Below are 20,077 nucleotides of genomic sequence, written 5' to 3'. Positions count from 1 at the left end.
TGATTATTTTTAGCAGCCTGACAACTTCTTTTTCATACCTGCCAAGCCCCTAGTGGTGTTTCTTAATGAGATCTCTTTTCACTGTTGGCATGGCACGCTCCTGCTCTGCGTCCCCGTTCTGGGAGTAACGTGAATCACGTGGAACATCAAGTAGGCAGAGGGTGATGATTACTTCCCCCAATAGTGGTCCGCTGTTAGCAGCTAGCTTCCTGTATCATTTGGCCATTGTGAGTTACATCACTTGGAGACTGTTTGTGAAGCAGCGGGTAAGTTATTGGTTACCCCCCATGGCCCGCCTCATTCTTTTGTTTGTCCTTTCATTCGCCTATTTGAGGCACTTAAGTTTTCCCTTATTTGTCTTGTGTCTGCAGGTAGCCCAGGGTCTAAATTGCGTCCCGTGTTGGCCAGGACAGTTATACTTGCTGCATCGATTTTTTTTCCTGGGCAGCGAAGGTACGTCTATGCCTACCTTCTATTGACATGATGATCACGTCATGTGGCAATAAGCACTTTCCATTGAATCTCGCACTTACCAGCATTTTTGTTACTTGTCTTGTGTCTTTTCCAGCTCTGAATTTCAGACAGTTTTAGCCGTGCCCACTGTGCCGGCCTTAGCGGCAGCAACACCCCAGACAGTCTAAGAAAAATGTGGTGCCAATGTTCTTTTAACTCCCAGGTCCGCCGCCTGAGCAGGGAGTAAATCACTAGAATAGAGCGCTCATGCTAATTCATGAGCACTCTATTCTAATGAAAACTACCTTGCTCCAATGCCAGAGTGGGGAGATAATCATCTCAATAGCATCAGCACCCTATTGTTATTAAATGCGGCCCGCCACCACAGGGGAATTTAATAACAAAAGGGCACCTGCTGTGCCTTCTCCCACTGCGCCAGCTCGGGGAAGCCCTTGAAAGACTCTGGCGTGGCGGGAGCTAATGGTGCCCTGGGCAGTGCCCCAGCCTGCCCTGCTCTAAGCCTGGCCCTGAGTGGCCTGTCTCATTAGTTGTCTTTCGTGTTCTTCATTGTTCTTTGAGGTTTGCCAATCATGCCGTTTCTTGAGATATATGTATTTTTTGTTGTGGTTTTCTGTATTTCTGGGTCTGCTCCGTGAGGTTTTCCCGTATTTCACAAGTATATTCTTGGCTTCCCCAGCCAGGTTCTCTAAGAGACCTTGATGTAACCCTCTGAAATTCGCTTTGGTCTCCGTCACTTTAAGGAGGAATATGAATTCAGCCATCCCTCTGCTCCCAGACTTAACATTTGATACTCTGGGGAGTGATCCTCTAGAGCTTAGCTTTTAATGACGTAGCAATTGGTTCTTAGGCTTCACTTGTAGCTTTATGACTTACTAACCCTTGGGTTCTTGGAGTCAGCACTTATAGTGTTAGGGTAAGGGGGTGTTGAGCAGGGGCGTTGTTAGGGGGGGACCAAGGGGGCTATAGCCCCTGATCTTTTGGTTGTAGCCCCGGATAGAATCTCAGGAGCTACAGCCAAAAGACTAGCTAGCCCCCAGTCCCAACAGTTCCGACATCAGCTTAGCCCCGGGTCTTTTCCAGACCTAGCAACTCCCCTGGTGTTGAGCACTTCTTCAAACTCAGTGAAGTTGTGCATAAGCACGGGTGTCTGGTTATGGCTAATGCTAGGTTTTGAGGCAATATTTTGCTTATTACTATTTCCTTGGTGATTCGTGTTTTCTGCATCTACAGGGTTGCATACCGTTCGGCCCTGATGAAGGCGGAATGTAATTGCCAAACTGCCAAACCGCACACACTGTGCCCTACATGCCTCAAAATATATATTCAAATTGTTAAATGTGTTCGGATGTGTGGCCATTCTTAGAGTATGTAGACCCTTGATGTACTTTGCCCCCCTCAGGCTAGACTTACAACAGACTGTCCTTGCCCTTTGCTACTTGCATAAGGTCAATTATGCTGGGAAGGGGGTGTATGTTGAAACCATGAGTGGTCCCTGTTTTTTGTATTTATATTTAACTGATCATTTGTTTGCATTTACATTTTTTTTCTTCACTCTGTGTTTATTTATATTTGTGTTTTATGTTTCTGTATTGCAATGTATTGTTCAATATTCAAGTATGCTGATTCAGGGCAGAGATTATACATTTTTATAACTGCACCATTGCAGTGACCTAAGCTGTCTTGGCTGGGTTCTTGCAAAGAACAACATATTGGTTCTCATTAGCAAAGTTGCCTAAACAAGTGATGATGCTTTGACCCGGCTCATTAAATAAACTGTGTGGATTTATAAATAATTCCTGATGGGAACAACTTTCTTGTATGCTTGTTAGACCACTGCAGGACAGTAACCCTGCAACGCTGCATGCGACCTGCCCACAGCTACCTGAGCCACAGAGCCAAGGAGGAGAGACGACACGAGCGAAGGAAGAACCAGGGATATTAATTGGCTTTCCCAGTCACCGTACACCGCACCCAAGCACCATTGCATGCAGAAGCCAAACCGCTGCAGCCAACCTAGACTACCAAGGACTTACAACAGAGCGAAATGTGTCAGTGCTATTTCACTTATCATAGGGGTGACAGCATCATGGCCCCCTAACATCTACTTTGATACTTTGCATTGTGGGACAAAGTTGTTACTGCACAGTGACCACACACAGATAAAAGGAGCAGGGCTTCACCCCCTATTTGCAACTTTCCATGAATGTGACACCTCCTGGGTGGGCAAGAGAGAGCCCGATTGGTCAGGGCCAATAATCTAATGGGATAATGAGGGCAAGGATGAAAGCGGCAAAAGGAAGTTGTGGGTTCTTCGGGTGAGGTCAGAGGAGTAGACTGGGCAGTGGTTTGGAGCAAGGAGGCAAATCAGAGAAAAGCCAGGTAATACTATAAGGTGAGTTTTCATGCATGAAAATTGAGCAAGAGTTTGTTAGTTTGTTTGTTTAGTTATTATTTATAAAGCGCACCTCACCCTGAGGTACCTGGGTGCATTACAAGACAGCTTAGTATGAGAAAGAAACATACATGAATACATGGATACATAATAATGAGGGTACAAAGATACATATATACATGCATCATATCATCATCATGATGGACAGTAGGCAATGAAATATGGTGTAGGCTTTTCGGAAACCTACAAATACACAAAAAACATTCCATCTAATCCATGTTGGCAACAGGACCACATAATAGGTGCAGGATAATGGAGCGAGGAGTAGCTAGGTAAGGGTACTCGCGCAAATTAGGTGGTGGAGTCCTTTGTGAGGAGACACTTTTTAGTGTTAAACCTAAAGCTATTGAAAGTTTGAATAGTGCGTAGGTTAAGCGGGAGCGCATTCCAAGCTAGGGATGCTTGTACAGGGAAGCTGGTGCCTCCAACTCTTTTTAAGTTAAAGTGTGGGGGTTGTAATGCAAAAGGAGTTTAGTTTCTTGATCTCGTAGGATTTGGCACAGTTTTTAAGATGATTTTGTCTTTCAGGTACTTAGGAGCGGCGTTGTTAAGACATTTGTGGGAGATGGAGACTAGTTTGAAGTAGATTCTGTCTTGGATTGAGAGCCATTTATAGTTCGTACTTGTTTCAGAAATGTGGTCTCTCCTTGGAATGCTCAAGGCTGTTCTCAGTGCATTATTTTGTAAAGTTTGGAGTTGTTAAAGGGAGTGTAGGAAGTGAGTCGAAAGTGGTTGTGAGAGTAAAAGGAGTTTGACTGGGGAGAAGGTGGGGATGAGTGGTGGTAGTGTGGAGTAATTAGTAGTAGTGTAGAGGAGGGGGTGGCATTGTGGAGAAGGCAGAGGAAGTGTGGAGGAGGGAGTAATAACATCAAAGTGTGGGTGCAGCACAGAGGGATCGGAGAGACAGAGAAGGAAGACGTAGGGATCAGATGGAGAGACAGGAGGTGCAGTAGGAGGGAGGCGAGAAGAGCTGATGAAGACGAATGATAGAAAGAGGTAGGGAGATTAATATATGGGCGTGAGAGGAAGAATCATGATTGATAGCATAGGGCCCGTCTTGGAAGTCTCTGTGGGAGCTTCTTCAGATAAGGCATTTGTCTTTAGGACCTCATTATATTGAAAAGTCACAACTTAGTAGGGAGAACCAATCAGTAGGTGTTGATCTGGGACGCAGGGATGCCTGAATTAGGGAAGCACTGGTGCCTTCTAGATGAGCTAGAGAGGGTAACACCAGCACCCTGCCGAATAACTTAATACAATTCTTTGACCCATGTCTGGGAGTTGGGGTGTTCCTTGAGCCATATGTGGCATCTGTCAATGAACATTATACTTAGGATGGGAAAAGGAGTACGCAATTGTTTTCCCCCAGTGATGATCTAACATTTTCTGGACTTTAATTCACAGAATTTCCAATGTTAGATACTATGTATTCCAGCATCTGTTTTTTTTTCTCACATAGATTTTTAGTGCTGGCTCAGATTTTAGTTCCGAGCATGCCCCTTTACTTTGGTACATACGGCATCGTGCCCCAGCAGACATCAATTCTCTCACCCTTAAGGTGTTTTACACTTGCCTGGGCCTTTTAGGTGCCAACATTTCAAATCTTTAATCCCTTCACTTTAGAGCTCAGGACTTCATGTCAAAGCGTGTATTAATTATCTTGCTCCCAAGGTTTGCATATTCTTAGCCAGACCTTTAGTTTCCAGTCTTTCAAATGTTTGACTCCCTTCACTTTAGGGCATAGGACTGGAAGTCCCACCTTACGTCAAATGCCTCTCTCTGAATGTGTATTCGACTTCTCCCGGCATTTATTTTTCAATGTTTTCTATGTTCAAGTCCCATTACTTCAGGACATAGGACTACATGTCCCAGCATGCATCAATGCTCTAACTCTTAAGGTTTGTTTATAGTTGCCATGGACTTTAGGTCCTGGCGTTTCAAGTATGAGAGTATTTGAGGACAAAGAACGCTCCATCCCAGGATTCCCTCAATTCTCCCACTCTAAGTAATTCCTATTCATGTTCCTGTGGCATGAAGAAGTTGGATACTGTTTTGTTTTTACTTCACAGTTTTAATCAGGCTCAGCTCAAATTGTTGTCCGGATTTGTTCCTTACTTTGTCTCTCGATTCTTACGCCTCAGCAACGCCATTGCCATCACTCTTCATCAATAGATAGGCCTGTTGCTCCATGGGCTTGGTCATGTGGTGACCAAAAACACATTGGGCCTCATTCCGAGTAGGGCGCAAAGGGATACCGGGCACCGTTAAGGACATTGGTGCCGGTAATCCCTTTGCGCCCTATTACGAGGTACCTTTGCGGCCCTGTCCTTAACGCCTGCTTTTACCAGGCGTTATGGACGGGATCCACAAAGGGACTTCAGAGCAAATAACGGTACCTTAATTTACGGTACCGTTATTAGCACCCTCGCCATTCCCATTGAGCGCTATGGGTGCTCAAATGGGAATGGGGATTGACATTTTCAATGGGGATTTACGGTCCCGCAAAGGTCGCATTAGACAGGTAAGTCCCAATAGAACGAGAGCGAACACAGTACCGGTAATGGTGCTAGTCATGGGCTAATAGCGCCATGCAGGGGAGTTGCTATGTCTGGAAAAGACCCGGGGCTACGCTGATGTCGGAACTGTTGGGACTGGGGGCTAGCTAGTCTTTTGGCTGTAGCTCCTGAGATTCTATCCGGGGCTACATCCAAAAGATCAGGGGCTATAGCCCCCTTAGCCCCCCCCCCCCTAGCAATGAGTAGCACCAACCTCGGAATGAGGCCCATTTTAAATTTCACTTACACTCTTTCCTGTGGTGTGGCGACACATCACATGTGATAATGTTTAAGTCGAAGGAGCGTATTTCTTCTTTTAACCGAACTGACCGCCTGGTAAAAATTGCTTGTTGGGTTCGGACCCCAATTCAGAGATTTAGTTGTGAAACTGGTGTGCGGAGAAGACATTGGCCCTCATTGCCTGTTTGCCGATCTGGAATTAATAGTGCTGGTAAAACATACCAGCACTGTTTTCCAGACAGGCAAACTACGCGTTCTGCGGGCACCCGCCTGCAGAGATGCACGACATGGTGCTGGTGTTTCAGCGGTCCCCATTCCCATGGAGTCCTATGGGGATTAACATAATTGCCAGCGCTGGCTTTACCGACACTGTAATGCCTCTGTAGATCCGGCAAGTCCAGTGCCAGTAATTCACTATGGGTCTGGCGGCAGCCTGCCGGTTTTACTGGCACGGTTACTGCCGGACTCGCATTGAGGGCCATTGTCTTTCTTCCCGAGTGTGCATAAAATTACTACTTGCAGAAAGATGCTCAAAGCACCTAATACTCAGTGGCCAAGAAACATTTGTGGTCTACGAATGGTCGATTTTGGTAGTGACATATCCATTTTCAGCAGATACATTATTTTATTTAGAAAGGGGAATTATGAAGGGCTCCATGTAATTTCAATGAATTGAATTGTTTTGATGTAATTTACTTAGTTGAAATACTTAGAAAAAATACTTATATTTTTTTTGGGTGAGGGTTGGGAGGGGGATCCCCCCCTGAACTACCTCCCACTTCACTACTACCCCACCCCACCCAAGTTGCCCCACCCCTTTTTATCCCCTACCCCACCTGATGCTGAATTGTCAAAAAACTGTCCATCTGCTCTTTGGAGAAGCTACACTCAGGGAAGAGGAGACGTGGTGGCGGCACTTAATAGCAGGAGAAAAAAACAGATGGTCAATAGCAACAGTCAAGATCCTAGAAGCTGCAATGAAAATGACTGTAGCGACACAAACGACTGACTAAAAGATTGAGATCCAATCCGTCGAACATAGTTCCGCCTAAGTAAATACAAACTGTTTCTTCTTTTTCTTTCTTTCTACAAGACACTACATCTATGTTCTAACCTATTGGACTTTGCAGAAACTTTAAACCTTGTAAAAATCTTTTTTATGATTATAAACAAGTAAATAAAAAATAAAAATATATATATATATATATATATATACACAGTCAATCATGCTCCCGATAGTGTTGATGAAAGCCACATTAAATGGACAGTTTGGTGGATAATTAGAATGCCTGGGTGCATAAAGATGCATGGTATTCATAATACCTTTTATTTCACTGTGTTTCAGTTACAGAAAATGCAGGACTCAATACTTTTTATTAGACTCACTTAATGTATTATGCAGGGATGCAGGAATGCATGAGCTCTTGAAGTCCCATAGACTTTATCATTAGACGGCGCAGGATAAAATGGTACCGTGTTGTTTAACCGACAGGTGTTTATTTGAAGTAATTTTCATCGAACAAAAATACATAGGGTGTACGGTGTTGACAGGAGTGGGGAGGGGGTAGGGATAATAGTATAGGGAAGGGAGGGGCTTGGGAGGGACCCCCAACATAAAATAAAAATAAAAAACAAAACGTTTTTTCTAAGTAAGTTCTTTGAAATAAATTACTTTGAAACACATTTTGGCAAAGGGACATGGAACTCCAACCGTGCCCCAATTTCAACAGAGCCACTGATCTCAATATGGAAGGTAAACACCAATGTAAAAGGGAACCCTGGGTGTAGCTTGTGTGTGATTTGGGGCTGATGTGAGGCACTGATGAGAACCACCCGAGAGAAAAGAAGGGGTCATTTGGGGATTGGCAAGGCACAGTGTACTGCAGTGAAGGGGCCAACAATTAACATGACTAATTATTAACCCACTTAGTAATAACCTTAACAAACTAAACTATTAGTAATTGGAATGGGGTTGCTTAGGACACAGCCCAACTGCAGGATGGGGTGCATGAACTTGCATTGCAACGTTGGTTTAGAAAATAAATGCACATATTAAAAGATGTTTTGCTGCGTGCTGAACATGAGGCTCAGAGCAATGGGTCAGCGTAATGTGCAATGTAATGCACAACTCTTTGTTTTGAGCAGGAAGCTGCAGGAAGTTGAAATGAAAATGTTGCAGATTCATCCGGTTTAAGAAAGAGTGGAAACAAAAAGGGTTCTGAAAAGTTACGAGGGGTTGGCTGAACAGGGAGGTTTGATTGATGGATGACCTCACAGGAATGGGTGGTGAAATCATATGATTTCTTTATGAAGATATATGCAAGCAAAATGGAAGAGAAGTGAGGTCATCTATGAAAACGTCACATCCTTCGGGTGAGGAGAATCTTAACAAACCATATCTAAAGTTGCGTAACCGAGGCGTGGAGGGGATTGTTTTCAATTCCCAGTTCAATTTCCTCACTGACTTGTTCATAGCCCCGGGTTCACACCCTTTACCCCAATCCCTCCTTGGGATCATCTCAGACCAATCCAAGATCATACCCCCTGGATTCTGTGTCAGGAAAGCAACCTTGATCAAGATAAATACCCTCACCCGCTGCCTACCCCATCTCCACATGTTATTCCCCTCTATATGTAACACCAATACCTCGGGATGTTGAAACTGGTCCCCCTCTAAGGCTTCCAACAAAATTCTACCAAGCTGCCTAAGCCTCAGGCCCCTGGCTTCCATCCAATAACACGCAAAATCATCCTACAATCTTTTGTCCCGCCAAATCGGGTCCTCGCCACTGATCTCGAAATAAATGAATGGCCGCATATGCACGCCCCCTTTTGCACAGGCCATACTGCGGCAAGAGAAATGCAGAGTTAGTGAACAGCTCACTTAATGCTGCACCATAAGCCTAAAACCCGTCCGAATATAAAATTGGAAACACTCATACTTCCACCTCCCAATCTGCTGAATGCTTGTGGGGCAGACCAACAGATGTCACTTCAGTGGCAGCCCCTATGCTCAAGGAGTAGGAAGTGAAACCCAGTAGGCAGCCCCAATACCTGGCACCCTTTCTGCATCACCCTCGTAATCTGAAATTGCGTAAATGGCCCCCCACCAGGAGGGACCAGCAACTTCTGAGGAACCACCTCCGATCTTCCCCTCATGTAGCACTCCAGCAGGTGCCTAGAGCATCATTCCTGACCCGGGGCTGCAAATAGCATTACCCAGACCCCTGTGCCCAACGGGGCCGTCTTTGATTTAGGCAAATACAATTTTATTTGATCGGGTACGAGATGCGTGTGAGCCCACTTCATTATGATATGATATGATAGGTCATTTATAGCGCGCTTAATACCCAGATGTTTCTAAGCGCGGACCCGGGGATCGAACATGTGTTGCTACGTGTCGTCTTGCTTCCAAGGCGAGCACGTTGCCCCTGAGCTAGCCTCCCGAGACTTCATTCCACCCAGATGACTTGCTCTAGACGATGCCACCAGTTCACACACCCTGAATGCCCCGAAAAATGCCAGGCAATAGGCAGCTGAAAACAGGGCCTCCTCACAAGTAGACTCGTACACAGATGGGAGCACCCCCAAAATACTCCCGAGGTGGGGTAAGGTAATCAGTGTGCGGGAATTAGGGTGAACCAGGGCCGTCCTAGCCCAATCAAAACACATATTGATGCATTCTGCACCTCTGGTTTGTGTAAAGAATGTTTTGACAAATCTATATTGCCACTATTGTTAAAACTTGACTGTTAGCAGAATAGTGGTGTGCAGGGGGCGCGAGGGTCCTTAAGTCTAGGACTCTGGCTGTACTGATTTTCATTAGCCGGTCTAGTGCCAGGGCTGCTCCTCCCCTCCTCCCCCAGCTACCAGAATATATGTAACACGACCTGCAATCTAATATACAGTCTCAACACAGGTGTGCACTGCTAGAAAACGTGATATACATTGATATCTCATATACACAGACAGACAGTGCCCTTTCATCGACCACTCCTCTCTGAACCTTGCCCTGTTGAGAGGACAGGGGATAGGGTCCCCCATAGCGCATACGCTGATTGTAGTTACATTACCTTGTGCATGCGCCTCGGATACCTCCTCTTGTTCCTCTGCCGCTGCTTCTTCTAATGTTTCTTCTTCTCTCCCTTCTTCCTCTTCTACACCTCCTTCTTCTCCTCCGGGGAAGACAGCGTTTAGAGAGGTTAGTGTTTGCAAATATACGAGTAGACAGTGATATATGATAGGTTATTTTATAATACGCTTAATACCCAGAGGTTTCCAAGCGCGGACCCGGGGATCGAACCCGTGTTGTTCTGTGTCATCTTGCTTCCAAGGCGAGCACGTTGCCGCTGAGCTATCCTCTCGAGACACAGTGAACACTGACCTGCCCCCACTCTCCTTTGACTGCTAGTGTGATCTTACTGAGCCGCCTACCCCGTTGCGCGCTCTTAAGTCTACCTCTATGAGGGCCAACGATACAGTGCCCCATATTGAGTAGCCAAAGGGGCCAGTGTATGATGGTGCGCAGTGTGCAAAGGGGGGCAACAATACAGTGCCCCATATTGAGTAGCCAAAGGGGCCAGTGTATGATGGTGCGCAGTGTGCAAGTGGGGGCAACGATACAGTGCCCCATATTGAGTAGCCAAAGGGGCCGATGTATGATGGTGCGCAGTGTGCAAGGGGGGCAACGATACAGTGCCCCATATTGAGTAGCCAAAGGGGCCAGTGTATGATGGTGCGCAGTGTGCAAGGGGGGCAACGATACAGTGCCCCATATTGAGTAGCCAATGGGGCCGATGTATGATGGTGCGCAGTGTGCAAGGGGGGCAACAATACAGTGCCCCATATTGAGTAGCCAAAGGGGCCAGTGTATGATGGTGCGCAGTGTGCAAGGGGGCAACGATACAGTGCCCCATATTGAGTAGCCAAAGGGGCCAGTGTATGATGGTGCGCAGTGTGCAAGTGGGGGCAACGATACAGTGCTCCATATTGAGTAGCCAAAGGGGCCGATGTATGATAGTGCGCAGTGTGCAAGGGGGGCAACGATACAGTGCCCCATATTGAGTAGCCAAAGGGGCCAGTGTATGATGGTGCGCAGTGTGCAAGGGGGGCAACGATACAGTCCCCCATATTGAGTAGCCAAAGGGGCCAGTGCATGATGGTGCGCAGTGTGCAAGGGGGGCAACGATACAGTGCCCCATATTGAGTAGCCAAAGGGGCCAGTGTATGATGGTGCGCAGTGTGCAAGGGGGGCAACGATACAGTGCCCCATATTGAGTAGCCAAAGGGCCCGATGTATGATAGTGCGCAGTGTGCAAGGGGGGCAACGATACAGTGCCCCATATTGAGTAGCCAAAGGGGCCGATGTATGATGGTGCGCAGTGTGCAAGGGGCAGCAACGATACAGTGCCCCATATTGAGTAGCCAAAGGGGCCGATGTATGATAGTGCGCAGTGTGCAAGGGGGGCAACGATACAGTGCCCCATATTGAGTAGCCAAAGGGGCCGATGTATGATAGTGCGCAGTGTGCAAGGGGGGCAACGATACAGTGCCCCATATTGAGTAGTCAAAGGGGCCGATGTATGATAGTGCGCAGTGTGCAAGGGGGGCAACGATACAGTGCCCCATATTGAGTAGCCAAAGGGGCCGATGTATGATGGTGCGCAGTGTGCAAGGGGGAGCAACGATACAGTGCCCCATATTGAGTAGCCAAAGGGGCCGATGTATGATAGTGCGCAGTGTGCAAGGGGGGCAACGATACAGTGCCCCATATTGAGTAGCCAAAGGGGCCGATGTATGATGGTGCGCAGTGTGCAAGGGGGAGCAACGATACAGTGCCCCATATTGAGTAGCCAAAGGGGCCGATGTATGATAGTGCGCAGTGTGCAAGGGGGGCAACGATACAGTGCCCCATATTGAGTAGCCAAAGGGGCCAGTGTATGATGGTGCGCAGTGTGCAAGGGGGGCAACGATACAGTCCCCCATATTGAGTAGCCAAAGGGGCCAGTGCATGATGGTGCGCAGTGTGCAAGGGGGAGCAACGATACAGTGCCCCATATTGAGTAGCCAAAGGGGCCGATGTATGATGGTGCGCAGTGTGCAAGGGGGAGCAACGATACAGTGCCCCATATTGAGTAGCCAAAGGGGCCAGTGCATGATGGTGCGCAGTGTGCAAGGGGGGGCAACGCTACAGTGCCCCATATTGAGTAGCCAAAGGGGCCGATGTATGATGGTGCGCAGTGTGCAAGGGGGAGCAACGATACAGTGCCCCATATTGAGTAGCCAAAGGGGCCGATGTATGATGGTGCGCAGTGTGCAAGGGGGAGCAACGATACAGTGCCCCATATTGAGTAGCCAAAGGAGCCAGTGCATGATGGTGCCCAGTGTGCAAGCCGTTGAGCGTTGTGATTGTGTTGCACTCTGTGGCGCTGTCAATAAAGCATTGGTGCAATTTATGAAGAGGTGCACAGGGGGACAATACTCTTGACACAAGCAATGAGGAGTAACAGCAGGGATGGGTGCTTAAAGCCCCATCACCTGCGCATGTGTTTGCGTTTCACATGTGGTCGAAGTGTGCAAACAAAAAAGTAGTGCAAAGATGTTCCTCTGCCCCGCCCCCTTTTATGCCCCACCCCTTTTCCTGCTCTCTTCAAACCCCGATACTCAGTCATTCCTAACCCTCAAATAAAACCCCCTACATGAGCCCTTCCTTTCTTCCCTCCACCTCAAAAAGCTGTGATTTACAAAAGTTCTCACGACTAAAGAAAGCGCGGTGAAAGAATGTGCATTAGAATGACACCTTTACTGTGTCATTGCCTCCTCAGCGGGCAGCTTAATGGAGCCTCCCCTCCCCTCCAGCCACTATTCACACCTGTGAAGGGATACCTGTATGCAGTCACGGCCCTGCTGATGCGCCTTCACTTAGCCCCCTGATGGCCAGATTATCTAACATGTGGACCAGTCCTAAAAATGGAGCAAATGCTTACAAAATAAGGAATGGTGCAAACACATTTTTTCTCAATCCGGATTATAAAAAAAAATCGGCACTAGTGTACATTTATATCAGACTGTTTGTTGGTGCTACGCATCCTGCATAGCATAAAAAGAAAGATCTTACATAGTAAATAAAACCGCTGATTTCATTTCCCCCCTAGTCAAGACATTTTTTGAGACAAACGATGTTGGCTATTTATTTATTGTGCTCTTGTGAGGCACTTACACAACAGGTTAAACCTGCCTGCTGGATTCCATATTAACTAAGCAGCAAAATTGGTGCTGAACTCTTTTGCTCCATTTTGTTAAGCTGGCCCCTTTTATGGCCTTGTATGGCCTGCCTTTTGTAATAGTGGCAGTGGCCATTTTATATACGCCCAATGGCTTCACACGCAGCCTGGCGTACCTTTCCCTTCATCAGGCTTTATTGAGCTTTTCTGATATGACCTGATAAAGCCCCTCGAAGGCTACATGCTAATCATCACACTTGCTGCCGACATGCCTTTCTCGAGGCTGTTTCTCTCCCTCGCTCAGATATGGGTCAGACTGAATGTAGCAGAACTTGCCTATTACTATCTGCAACTCGCTTAATTCATACCGCAATTGACCACAAGGTGGCACTGCTGCACCAACAAAATGTCTAACTATATACAGTTGGTCTGAACAGACTGCAGCACTCCCGCAAAGAAGCGGTCGAGATTAGACTTTTGACATGTAAATGCTGGACGGTTCATTCCGACATCCCTACTCAGGAACGGCGTAACGGTCTTTTGACCTTTTGAATTGAAATGGGCGTCAAGCAGACCCTGAGCGGCTGTCCCCATGTTGACATTTTTATCACAAAGCAACTTACTTAAATCAAGTTAGGACATTACATGTGTGATTTGCGGCACACATATTACAGGCTGCAGTTGCTGGCGTCCTGCGGCCAGCACCTCTCTTATGCCTTGTTGTAGCCACCAGTGTTCTTATCTCCCCATTGCATGTTTACTCCATATTAGACTATACTAGTACCCTGCTGATAAAGAGTGATTCATAGCTTTTCAGTGATTTTTAAGTGGTTATTTCCAAATGAGCGGAGTGGAAAACGAAAAGCATAAAAGCAAGGCATGTTGCTTTTCCGCTTCCATGTTCTGCTCTAACTCGATATTGGACATTTCCAAGGCACTGAAGGGCAGCGAAATAGAGTGAGCATCTCCACTTTGCTTTCTTCCTACGTCTGGGCAGAGCGGCAGGTTTCACGCATGCGCAAGATTTTCATGCTGGTGTAAAACCAACGGATGCCTATGGAACACACCTTGTGCACAGACCAGGCAGATTGCAAAGGATGCATTCCAAAATGCCGCCTGCAATGCGTCATTTTCAGTAAAAGTGAAAAAGTAAGGCGATTTCACCTTAATTTCCTTTTCACAATTATACTGCGGTTTGTGAGTGTTGAACACTAAGCACAGGCGACCAGCAACACATGAGCTTAAGCATTGGTGCTCCTCTGCAAGCAAGTAGCATTCACTGTAAAATGACCCATTTAGCGCCGCAGGAATCTGCTTGCTGCCTGTCGCGTGATAACCTGCAGCTCTTAATCTGCTCCCTGGAGGCATTTCTTTAGCACCATCATAATCCATGCACCCTCTGGGGGAACTGGACTCCCACAAGCACCGGCAGGCCCTGCTCCTGTTAGAAAGCATGAAAGAAACTAAATACATTTGAGGGTTACTGTCAGAAAGTTGCGACTGAAATTGAGGGATAAAGGGCATGCAGATATGGTACTATAGACATGAGATGCCCTCTAGTGCTGAGTGTGCCAGTCCTCCTATTGCAAACTGCAGATGTGATAACTCCATGCCACCCTTATTCCATAAAACATAACACATGTGCTAAAGCTGTGTAATATGACACCAATGACGGTGCAACCAAACCCGGCCATTCTGCTTCAGGTTGTGACGCAGTGGTGCGGTTCTGTCACGTGCGTGCGGAACGTCTCTGCTTACCTTCCTCCTGCCCCCTGTAATGCAAACAGAGAAAACACTGGTCAAAAGACATCTAGAGGTGCCATGCCAGGAGAAAAGGAGTCTGGCTCTTCCAGGGCTGGGCAGGTTGCTGCTGTGTGTCATGGGCCTAGGGTATTGACATGTGTCACTGAGTGGTTCTGATGCGCTGTAATGTAATGTGAAGTGATCTCTGCAGCTCTGGCCGCCTCTTGGCTCACTGTTCTGAAGGAGAAGTGGGTGGGGCATGAGGGCTCGTGGAAGTAGAGAGAGGACGCTGCAAATTCTGAGGTTTTGTTTGTTGAAGCCTGGAAGTACACAACAACCTCAGGGGCATGAGGGTGGTGGTGCATCCAGAGGGCAGAACAGGTTCCAGCACTGGAATACACTAAGACCAGTCCATCTGGAAAAGGTAGGGTACGGGTGTTGCGGGGCCATAGAGAGGGAGCTCAGCAGTGCTCTGCAGCGGATAGTGGACACAGCACGGGGGGCACTGCACTACAGATGAGGCTGCTGCAAATGTGTCATCAGATGATAGGCCAGGCACCCATGGTAGAGGCCCATAGTCGAGGTCAAAGGTCAATTGTATCTACATAGTGTACATTGATTCGAAATGCTATTAAAGCATTCCCTGCAAGCAAAGCCCATTTCCATGTTTGTTTTAATTGCAAAATAAGCTAACATAAACTGTAAGGTATTTTCCTAATGTACTTGCTAGGTCAGGGTTAGGCAACCTTTGGATCTCGAAATGTTTTGGACTTCAACTCCCATCATCCCTAGCCAGCAAAATCAATCGTGAGGAGTCGTGGTAGGCGTAGTCCAAAACATGTGGTGAGCCACAGGTTGCAGACCCATGAGCGAGCTAATTCTGTTTTTTGAGGAAGTGTTGTTTGCTATTACAGTCAGTCTGTCATATTGGGGAAATAAAAGTTCCATCGAACAAAACAGTATAGTTGTACATTGCACAATACAAAGATAAGATAAAACTAGACAGTTGTGAATAGTTAAAATAACAGATGCTTCTTCCTAGTTTGTAATGCTTGACGAAAGTATGAGATTAGAGCCCAACCAATAAAACAAGAATTGACATTGAATACAAAACATAGAGCTACACGACGCTGTGAAAAGCCAATTCTTCTTCAAACCATGAAAATCGAACATAGGCTGGGAAAAAAATTATAAAGTGCAGTAGATCTTCAGTTGGTGCAGAACGAAGCAAACGATGATATGTTCAGTGGGCAAGCTTGATCAAACTGCTGTTACTGCATGTAATGAAATGCAAATAAAACGTGCCCTTTTTCACAATGGATCGGTCTGATAATTTGTCATTCCATAAAAAGATAATCTTGAATAATATTATCAGCATTTAAAACAAATCTACAATTAAAGGGTTTTAAAAGTCCCTCACTGTCTCTGCCATCTATAATCGGTTGTTTTAGACGCATTTTGTAATCTTTGTGAGTAGTCTGGTTTAATAAAGAGAGTGACTTCAAATGTGAAGTATCTTTGATTTTTGTTAATAGCTTGTTTTACTTTTTTCAACTGTATAATCAATGAAGAGCCATTTTTGATAACATATTCAAGATACCGAATTGGGTTAGGGTTGCCGCAGGATTGGACCCTACACATAGCCAGTGGAATACGTGTTCAGCCCACCCATTCTCCAAATAGGGCTGATTCCACTGTAAGTGTGCAGCATCATTGGAGGCAGTTCTAGGCAGATCTAGAAGTTTCTTTAAAAAAAAAAAAAACAATAGTTTGCCACGAGGCTGCATTCATGAAGCCCCATGAATTATCCCCGCATGTAGCTACTGGTATAGACTTTGGGCCCGGTTCTTTGACTTTTTTGCACGGTTCAAAGTGACTTTGCGCCTTTGAAAAAAGTGGCTTTGCACTGCCGACACAAACGCTGATTCATGGAACTGTGCAAAGTGTATATTTGCAGTGCAAAGTCATTTTGCACTGCAAAATAGACTGTGCACTGACTTTGCACTTCAAAAATACACTTTGCAGAGTTCCATGAATCAGGGTTTGTGTCGGCAGTGCAGAGTCACTTTTCAGCAGTGCAAAGTCATTTTGAACCGTGCAAAGAATTCCATGAATCGGGCCCTTTGTCTTGAAGACTTGAAGGATCATTTTTAGAGGATGGTCCAAGCACATTATAATAAAGCGTAAGACCCCACCCATTGCCTGTTTCATCGTTTGGGTGCTTTGCTTTCATATATGTCCACTTCCTGATAGATTCGTGGTGAAACTAATGCCCAAGTAATCAAACCTGTGCGATAAGACAGTTGTTGCTGAGCATTTTTATTGTTTTGATGGGGTTTCTAGCTGAATTGCAGAACCAAAATGGCAGACTTTATTCATAACTATTGGGCCTGATTCATGGAAGTGTTTTTTATGGCGCAATCCCATAGGAAAACGTTCCATGGATCAGGCCCTGGGTGTACTGTTAGATTAGCACTTACAAAGCACTTGGGGTTCGTGCCATCAGAACCTTCTTGTCGGTGTATGCTATTACAGGCAGTGCCTTATTACCAATCGTCAGTACAACTGTTCTGAGAAAGACCAGGGAGTCATACAGGCCGTTCACGCAGAACAGAAATAAAAAGGGGCGAGCACACAACCCTGTCTCCCATTTCAACATAAAAATAGGGAGCGCAATGTCTGTTCACGCCGCTGCGCACACAAGCCTTTTTCTCAGAGTGAACATTGATGAGAATGTTCAGGCTACATCCCATTGACCTGCTACAGTTGGATAGTTCAACTTTGTCAAGGGCAGTGCTCCGGTCCATGAACGCTAAATAGATGGGCTCTTTCTCCATGAATACTGGATGTGCAGCTATACATTATAGGCTTAAGGCCTGCTCACTAGTCCCTAGTCCAGGATGAACCCTTAGCTGAATCCGCCAGAATATTGTCTTCCACGGTCCGGTTGTCCAACTTTCTTAGTTAAGCCTCACCAGAAATCTTAAACCCGCTATCCGGCAAAGACATAGGTCATAGCAGTTGGACTAGCTCTATCACCTTTTTAAAAGATCAGAAAAATAACCGCTAATTTCCAAGAAGCTGGAATTCCCCCTGTTGCTGAAATCGAATTGTAAACAATGGTAAGCAAGGGCGCCGTAGATCGACAAGATTCTGGAAAAGATCAGCTGGAATTTCAACCTGGGCCAGGTGAGTGGTGGTGTTCTTGTGACATAGTAGCCTTTGTTTTGTCCTCTATGGAAAGGACTGGCGGGGCTATGCTTCACTGGTGAACAATAATTGTGTGTTTAGCAGGTACAATAACCTTCAGGATAGGTAAGAATCAGCAGCGGAACTGATGACAGAACGATTGCTGGTTTTGCAATTTGTTCACCTTATAGACCTCGGAGTGGACTATATTGACATTTAAGGTCCTAGAGGCCAAGTTAAAGGCCTCAGTGAAGGCTACAGTGCGTTTAACTCCCAGTATAATCTGTGTACCTGATTCACAGAAGCGTTTTATAATGGCGCAATCCCATTAAATAGCACTCTGTAAATCGGCCCCACAGTGAGCTGAGAGGCCGAAATAATCCCTCCGTGCAAATCCATGTTTGTGATCTGAACACACTGGGCTTAGAGAACAAAAACATTTTTTTTCATATTTTTGAATAGAAGAACCACTTTCTATTTCCAAAGTGGCAGTGAAGTGAACGAGCAGCGCAGTGGCAATGATAGGATGTGGAAAGAGTCCTGAGCAGGTAAGTACATTTTGTTTTAACAACTAGGAGATGGGCGTGGGCCGGTTATTGCCAAGATGGCTCAGAATGTGGCCAATACCTGTGTGTATGCTATATTTGTTAACACTTAAGTAAGTCCCGTGGCTGAGTTTGGCCCTGTTGTAACAATGTTTGAAAGCTTAGAGCCGCTAGACTAGAGCACGCCCCAGACGTTATGACCCACGTCTGACGCCGATTGCTTGCCACCTAGACGACAGAGGGTATTGGACACAGACATCTCAGCGGGCACTCCACGGAACAGAAGTTCTTCTTGCCGCTGTTTCTGTCAGTGACAATTTTAGTGCGGCACATCTCTAGGACCCTTGAGGTCCTACAGTGATGGTGGCCCACTGGAACCAGGTTTGGATAGGCTGGGAAAAGTTCTACTCGATTGGAGGAATTTGGAGGATAAAAACAAAAGTCACGTGGTGACCTTTTAAACTTCTTCTAAGAAATGCTTACTGTTTTCCTCGCGAGTCAAGAATACATTGATATCTAATCAATTTATTTGTAAGATTGTCTTGATAGAGTGTTTTTTTGCAAACTCAATATGTAATTTCAAAAGTGATCCATGTCAACTAATATTAGAAATTTGGAAACAACAGAGAGAATAAAGGAGGAAGAAATCTAACAGGAGGGAAAACAATTGACGAAAGGTGAGTTTGAACTCTGCGCCCAAACAGAAAAAAGTATGGTATAGGTTTTCAGTATTTGCAATCAATCAGAGCCATAGATTGAAAGTGAGAATGGGTACAATGTTTGGGATCAAAGGGGTGGAGGCTGTGTGATTAAGGGCATGGCAATTGTGGTGTGAGGTGCGGTGCAGACGCAATGGTCTGTAATTCGGGGACAACAGACAGCAGAGGTTAGGGAGGGGCGTGAATACAATTGAATAAAATAATGAAAAAACAATTATAAACAGAAAACGTAAAAGGGGGTGTCGGGAATGAGAAACAGCGAGCTTAAAGGGAAGGGCACCTACTTTTTAAAAAATAAACTGGGAAGGCGCTAGGGTACCCATTTGGAGGGACAGGAGAATGGAGAAAAAGTCTCCAAGAAGGATCAATACCTATGATTGAAGCTGCATAGAAAATGAGTAGAGGGTGGATTTTTAGGATGTTTTAGAGTAGATAGTGATGGATGTGGGAAGCGGAAGGGATTTGTGGTGCAGAATTCAAAGATGAGACAGTAAATGGATGGAGTATAAATAACTTTTAAATGGCTAACTGAACCTTTAGCTAGGGATCAAATATGCTACCATCCTATGTATCGATAGAGACCAGTTGAATCAGAACACGCTCTTGCAAACATTTGAGAAGTTCTCCCTCCCTGTAATCATCTGCTTTTTGTATGATATGATATGATGTGATATGGTATTTATAACACGCCTATACACAAGTGTTTAAAGGTGCGACGAGGCAAGGCAGGAGAAACAAGGGGAGGACAAGACAACGATCTTACTAGGCCTAGTGACATTGAGATCTCGCAAGTGCAGGGAATAATGAATAATTGACTAAAACTCACTCGTATTCCTCCATGACATCCTCGAACTCAGACATGTTCTTCTCTGGACCTGAAAAACAGCAACAACAGTGAGGGTTAGATCCTGCTTCCCACTTATAGGCTGGGTGCATT

The 20,077-nt window shown here is 45.8% G+C and overlaps 1 protein-coding gene and 1 long non-coding RNA gene across 2 annotated transcripts in view; both read right to left on the bottom strand.

The window, feature by feature from the left end:
- TNNT2 (troponin T2, cardiac type) overlaps positions 1-9,960 on the bottom strand; it is a gene marked incomplete at its 5' end in the record, with an annotated part of 101,086 nt that extends 91,126 nt beyond the window's left edge. Inside the window, one exon of the mRNA XM_069633636.1 lies at positions 9,795-9,960. Coding sequence (XP_069489737.1) covers positions 9,795-9,960 — 166 coding nt within the window. The remainder of the gene's footprint in view (positions 1-9,794) is intronic.
- A 4,733-nt stretch (positions 9,961-14,693) lies between these two features.
- The window catches only part of LOC138521080 (uncharacterized), a 40,169-nt gene continuing 34,785 nt past the window's right edge, over positions 14,694-20,077 (bottom strand). Inside the window, exons 2-3 of the long non-coding RNA XR_011282929.1 lie at positions 19,967-20,015; positions 14,694-14,716 (exon numbers count right to left, since the gene is read on the bottom strand). This is a non-coding gene — a long non-coding RNA (uncharacterized lncRNA). The remainder of the gene's footprint in view (positions 14,717-19,966; positions 20,016-20,077) is intronic.

The sequence above is a fragment of the Ambystoma mexicanum genome, chromosome 13, assembly GCF_040938575.1.
Source record: "Ambystoma mexicanum isolate Mex_15411 chromosome 13, UKY_AmexF1_1, whole genome shotgun sequence".
NCBI classification, from domain to species: domain Eukaryota; kingdom Metazoa; phylum Chordata; class Amphibia; order Caudata; family Ambystomatidae; genus Ambystoma; species Ambystoma mexicanum.
This window is presented reverse-complemented; position numbering and strand designations above follow the sequence as displayed.